A 6,776-nucleotide genomic window follows, 5' to 3' on the forward strand; every position below is an offset into this window, starting at 1 on the left:
ACACACATACACACATATACACACACACACACACACCACACACACAGACACACACACACATACACATATACACACATATACACACACACATACACACACACACATACACACACACACGTGTGTGTGTGTCTGTGTATGTGTGTGTGGTGTGTGTGTGTGTATCTGTGTATGTATGTGTACATATGTGTGTGTATTTGTGTGTGTCTGTATATGTGTGTGTGGTGTATTTGTGTGTGTCTGTATATGTGTGTGTGGTGTGTGCGTCTCTCTGTGTGCTGCCCAGTTTAACCTCAGTACTAATCCCTGAGTGTTCCTAATCTCCTTGCCAGAGTCTTTGTTTCGCCCAGCCAGCTGCCCCTGAGTCGCAGACACGAGCAGGCCAAGCAGCTACTGGAGAGAGCTCGAATGAAGGCCCGAACCAGCCCTCTCAAAGCTGACCACAGCATTCTGCCCATCGAGAGGAGTCCTCGGTAAGTGGTTCAGACTCTTGGGTTTTCTCGTCAACCTCGATAATGGGTTGACTGTGGGAGAAACATATCTCCACCCTTTTAACTGGGGAAAAGCAGGAGGCAAACAAATATAGGACTCCTGGGAGGCAGAGGGGTGATTTTATAGAAGTTTATAAAATCATGAGGGCTATAGGTAAGGTAGATGTCTTTTCCCTAGGGTAGGGGATTTCAAGACCGGGGGTATCTTTAACATGGTAAACATCCCAGTGCCACCTTCAGGAGCTCTATTGAACAAAACCTGGCACCAAGTCATGTGCTGAAATATCAGTATAGGTGTCAAGGGTCAAAGGGATTGGGGTACATGGATCCATGTACCCCACTGTGGGATCTCTCCCCCCATATTGAGGGTTAGCACCTTCAGGAGGTCTGTAGCTCTCCTTCAGCAATGCAAATGGGGAGATATGGACATTGAGGAAACCCACGACGCTATGAATTTATTTTGATTTCCCCAGCTATGAATCAAATGTCTCCCGTTAAACCGAGAGATGTGCCGGAAAAGTTTGGGGGACGGAGTCACTGAAGCAGCATTCATTTTGTCCGCGATGGTATGTTCCTGAGCTGGACAGGAAAGGGTGGCAATGCCTGTATAACTGGATTGAAACTGCGGGGTTAACTGAAAAAAAAAACATGTGACTGTATGTGGCCCTGTCAGGGGTATCCCTCCTGTGACCCAATCACCTTCCATAATGCAGTGTCAGCATTGTTCCCTCAGATAGTGTGTAAGCCTCCCTTCATTGATGTGTTACCTTCTCCAGAGAGTGTAGGCCCATGCTTCTTGACTTCTGAGCAGTGCTTTTGACAGAGACAGTGGCTTGACTGCAAATTCCGTCCTCTTCGATCACATGAGCAGGCCATTCAGCCCCTTGAGTTTGCTCTGGTGTCTGAGAAGATTAGAGTGGATGCAATTATGTCATTAACCTCAGGTTCCTGCAAATGCCTCCTCCCAACCCTCGGTACCCCTCGAGTCCCTTGTTGGTTAAGAAGTTTGTCTGCCCGGTTTTCAATATCCAGTGAAAAAGCCCCCACTGGTGGGTGGGGGAGAGAATTGGACACATCACTGAAAAGAAAGTCATTTCCTCATCCCCATCTTACACATTTTTCATCTCCATCCTTTGTTTTAAACTCTCCCACCGGGTCAAATATACTGAGTTCCGTCTGGGTATATTACGGTTCCCCTCCAAGCCCCTCACCATCCTGACTTGGAAATATATCGCTATTCCTTCACTGTTGCTGGGTCGAAATCCTGGAATTCCCTCCTTGAGGGCACCGTGTGTCAACTTACAGCACGGACACCGCAGCAATTCAAGAAGCAACTCTCCATCACCTTCTCCAGGGGCAACTTCGGGGCAGGCGATAAATGTTGGCCCAGCCAGGGACACCCACATCCTGCGAACCAAAATATATATATATTTTTTTTAAAAATCACCTATTAGTCTTCTAAACTCCAATGATATATGCCCAATTTTTTGAAACTTTCCTCACAAAGCGACCCGTCCAAGTCAGGAATCAATCAAGTGACTGGTTGAAACGGTGTTTCAGGATTTTGTATCCACCTGAGGGAATCGGACCCTGGTTTAATGTCCAATCAGAAGGGTTGCGTCTCCGACAGTGTGGCACTCCCTCAGCACTGTGGTGGGAATTTCAGCCTGGTTACTGGAGCGGGGACTGACGTATTGTGACTCGGGGGGCGGGGGGGAGCAGAGGCATGGCCATCTTGAACAATAACATCCAGGCTCCACATTCCCCTGACATTGTGGGCCACACTGAGTCTCAGTTGATCTGTGCTGCACAAGAGAAGCACTTGGCATGGTCATTTTAAGAGATTATTTTGTCCTTTTTTTTTTGATGAGAGATTTTAAGGCAGCGGTATCGAGCTGTCTCCAAGTAAACAATTTGTGAGGCCTTGCGTTTTGTTTTTAACGTTAGAACACTGGAAGCAACCGCGGTATGGCCACCTCTCACAGACCAAGCTCTCTAGGTTTTTTTTCTCAGTTCTCCAGGTTTAGTTTTGAGCAGGAGCTTTTGCCGTCTCAAAAGGGTCGAAAGCTTCAGTGAATTATCTCCGAGCTGCTCCTTCCGATTTTTTCTTCCCGTTTCCTGGATTGCAGAACTGCTTGTGAGACTTTGCCTTTTGCCGAGCGTTGTGTTTATGGGATGTGACTATATTGGAAACGGGAGGCTGGGAGAACACAGCAAGCCAGGCAGCGTCAGGAGGTGGAGAAGTCAACGCTTTGGGTATGAACCCTTCTTCAGGTCCTGAAGCCTTGACTCTTGCACCTTCTGACGCTGCCTGGCTTGCTGTGTTCTTCCAGTCTCCTGCCTGTCTACTTTAGCATCTGCAGGCCTTTTGTCTCTAACCTCTATTGGAACAGCTACCGAGTAATGGGGGTTGTATCTATTATTCAGTCAAGTTATTCTAAATTCCTCTTCCTTCTGTTTCTATTTTAACTGCAGTGTTCAAATAAATTGTGTTTTGTTTAATGTCGAGTAATTTGACCAGTTGCATTGCATCTGGCATACTGTACCTGTCTTTAAAATAAGAAAAGATTTGGGTGTTGACTACCTTCGTAAAATATTTTAAGAGGGTCTGATCTATAACACTAGCCGTGAGAAGTGGTGTCGAGATTAGAGTGGTGCTGGAAAAGCGCAGCAGGTCAGGCAGCATCCGAGGAGCAGGAGAATCGACGTTTCAGGCAAAAGCCCTCTATCAGGAAAGTCGATTCTCCTGCTCCTCAGATGCTGCCTGACCTGCTGCGCTTTTCCAGCACCACTCTAACCTTGACTCTGATCTCCAGCATCTGCAGTACCAAGTCCTCCATGGGAAGGGATGTGGAGATAGATGCACAGTGTGTTGGTAAATGCCCATGCAATGCCCCCTCATCTGCCTTGGTACTTCAGCGGGTTGGGCTCCTCGTCGAAGAGTGTGGTGCTGGAAAAGCACGGCCGGTCAGGCAGCATCCGAGGAGCGGGAGAGTCGGGTACACGCTCTTCATCAGGAAACGTCGATTTTCCTGTCCCTCGGATGCTGGCTGACCGGCCCTGCTTTCCCAGCACCACACTCTTCGGCTCTGATCTCTGGCATCTGCGGTCCTCACTTGCTCCCGGTTTGGGCTCTTGGGTTGGGTGCAGCCCAGCAAAGTAACCGGTTTGTTTCTGTCCACCACGTAGGGACGCCTGGACGGATGGCAGCTCGTCGCCAAAGAGGGGGCCTCCCTCCAGGGAGCGGCTCTGTCCAAACAGCGACTCCTCCAGTGGTGACTCCCACTGCAGGCCGCGGAAGAAACGGGGCCAGTCGCCGAGCCGGGTGAGGTTTGAGGACGAGTCCACCCAGGAGGCCGAGGTCCGACACCAGCTGCGGAGGAGGGGCGGTGCTGAGCCCTCGGGGCACCTGGCAACTGGGGGCTTGGTGCCCGACCCCAGGTTTCCGGCCTACCAGCTGGCCAGGAAGGAGCGCTCGCCGAAGGCCTGCTCTGGGGAGGCCGGGAAACCTCGCGGCGCGAATCCCCAGCCGCGGGCCTCGTGGAGGGGCCTGGCTACTCCGCGCGCCAACGGTGAGGTGCCAGGTGGCGGGGCAACCGCGCCTCGCGCCAACACTGCCTTCTGCATCGACGGCAAGTGCAGCTCTTGCGGCTGCTACATCATTTCAGAGCCTGCGGTGTGCGAGCCCCCTTCCTATGAATTTCCGGATGTTAGGGTCAGAGCCCAGGATGAGGAGGCCTACCAGCTCCATCAGCTGGAAGTTCCCCGGGATCCTGCAAGGAGCCTGAGTGCAGGGGCCAGAGATGCTGTTTGCTCATTGTCCCCCAGACCCATACCCTGCAGCGTTCTTACGTCAGGGCCTAGGATCACAATCGAACCCATTAAGGAAACGTACATTGGTGACGTGACTTCCATCGATGACATTCCTGTGACTGGCATACCCGCTGGCAGCCCAGGCCATGCTGAAAGGAAGGATTGTAATGACAGGAAGGTCTTGCCATGCTACTACGCCGTAGTGTCAGGCAGCGACGGAGGAAGAGCGGGCAACGTCGGAGTTCCTGCCCGTGAGGCGGACTTGCCCAGGAGGGGTCTCGGGGAGAACGGTGCCACCTCTGACCTTGGGAGTGCTCCGTCTGACGGTAGATCAAAGCCCAGCGGGGAAACCGGGGAGAGAGGGGGGGTCAGTGGCCAACGGTGCCGAAGCGTCGATAGGGCTGACAAACCTGGACGCTGTGCCATGTCCAAACAGGTAGCCAGGGTTTGTGGGCCAGGGGACAGTCCCAAAGCAGGCCCAAGCTCAGAGCAGTTGCCAGGAAAGCCCTCCCTTTGCAAGCCCCTTCCTCTGCCACTGGTGAGGTCCGGTCGCAGCTCCGACCAGACCCAGGCGGTCTCCAGCTTGCCGTGCCCTCCTCTCTCTCTGCAAGATGGCACAGGGGGTCCTGGCAACGGGCAGCTCGTGAAGGTCCGAGGTGGACCTCAGGAACCCGGCACGACAGATCCAGCACTTCCCCCGAACTTTCCGGGTCAGACCCGCGGCCGGCAGCCATTGCTGAAGAGGCCCAGCAAAGGCAAGTCAGGCCCGTGCCAGCAGGGCAGAGAGGCACTCGTCCGCACAGACAGTCCCGTCGCACACCTCGGCACCTGCCCACCTCTTCAATCCCGGCTCCTTCCACAGGGTGGTGCGGGAAGACTGCCGGAGTCCCCAGCTCTTCCAGAAGCTTCTTCTCTTCAACCTGGGCGACAAGTGCCTTGGGACCACACTCTGGCCGTGTGCTCCTCAGGGCCTGCAGCTCACCCGCAGCCTGGTTCGGACCCTACCCCGCTGAGGGAGACCCTGAACGCCGGCCCCGGGCAGAGCTCAATCGACTGGACCCCTGACGTGGGGAGACCCTCCACCGTGACCCATCAGCCCATCGATCCTAATGGTGGGCTCCCAGCCTCTGAGCACCGGGGGGGCCACCTGGAAGACAGTCGGATTGGGAATAGTTGGAGCGTTCCTGGTTCTGAGCGTACGTCCACATCGGAAGAGGCTGCTAAGAAACGCCAGAACAAACCAGGTGAGTGGACAACCCAGATTATACCTGAGAGTTTACACCCGCAGGAAGGTCAATGGCATAACTGCGTAGGGCGTACGGGGTCTATCAGTGAGATTGGGTATTGTTTAAGAACGGCCTCCTGTCTCAAATGGTGGTTTCAAGGTCTGCCCGAAATCACACTGAGCAGGAACAGAACAAGAAGTGTCAGTCCGCAGGTTGGGAAACAGATCTTTGCACTGATACTTGGTTAATACCCACTCTGTGATGCTGGGGCACCCTGAGGAAGGCAAGGCCAACGGTGACCCCGAAACTGGGGAATCCAAGAAAATCAGAACTCTCCCCCGTGACCCCAGGCAGAAAGTTCCCCTTCAAACTAGTCACTGAGGGGGCCAGAGCACAGTCCTCCCCGGGGGGACAGTACCGGGGCACAGTGCCCCCCGGGGGGACAGTACCGGGACACAGAGCTCCCCGGGGGGGGGACAGTACCAGGACAAAGTGCTCCCCGGGGGACAGTACAGGGACACAGTGCTCCCCGGGGGACAGTACAGGGACACAGTGCTCCCCGGGGGGACAGTACAGGGACACAGTGCTCCCCGGGGGGACAGTACCAGGACACAATGCTCCCCTGGGGGACAGTACCAGGACACAGTGCTCCCCCGGGGGACAGTACCGGGACACAGTGCTCCCCCGGGGGACAGTACCGGGACACAGTGCTCCCCGGGGGACAGTACAGGGACACAATGCTCCCCTGGGGGACAGTACCAGGACACAGTGCTCCCCGGGGGGACAGTACCAGGACAAAGTGCTCCCCCGGGGGGACAGTACCAGGACACAGTGCTCCCCGGGGGGACAGTACCGGGACACAGTGCTCCCCGGAGGGTCAGTACCAGGACACAGTGCTCCCCAGGGGGACAGTACCGGGACACAGTGCTCCCCTGGGGGACAGTACCGGGACACAGTGCTCCCCAGGGGACAGTACCAGGACACAGTGCTCCCCGGGGGGACAGTACCAGGACAAAGTGCTCCCCCGGGGGGACAGTACCGGGACACAGTGCTCCCCAGGGGACAGTACCAGGACACAGTGCTCCCCGGGGGGACAGTACCAGGACAAAGTGCTCCCCCGGGGGGACAGTACCGGGACACAGTGCTCCCCAGGGGACAGTACCAGGACACAGTGCTCCCCGGGGGGACAGTACCAGGACAAAGTGCTCCCCCGGGGGGACAGTACCGGGACACAGTGCTCCCCCGGGGG

At 55.2% G+C, this 6,776-nt stretch overlaps 1 protein-coding gene across 1 annotated transcript in view; it reads left to right on the top strand.

Moving 5' to 3' along the window:
- Nucleotides 1-250: 250 nt before the first annotated feature.
- LOC122548037 (uncharacterized protein KIAA1614-like) overlaps nucleotides 251-6,776 on the top strand; it is a gene marked incomplete at its 3' end in the record, with an annotated part of 45,884 nt that continues 39,358 nt past the window's right edge. Inside the window, exons 1-2 of the mRNA XM_043686600.1 lie at nucleotides 251-470; nucleotides 3,678-5,545. Of these exons, the coding sequence (XP_043542535.1) occupies nucleotides 406-470; nucleotides 3,678-5,545 (1,933 nt within the window). The remainder of the gene's footprint in view (nucleotides 471-3,677; nucleotides 5,546-6,776) is intronic.

Source organism: Chiloscyllium plagiosum, unplaced genomic scaffold (assembly GCF_004010195.1).
Source record: "Chiloscyllium plagiosum isolate BGI_BamShark_2017 unplaced genomic scaffold, ASM401019v2 scaf_12766, whole genome shotgun sequence".
NCBI lineage: Eukaryota > Metazoa > Chordata > Chondrichthyes > Orectolobiformes > Hemiscylliidae > Chiloscyllium > Chiloscyllium plagiosum.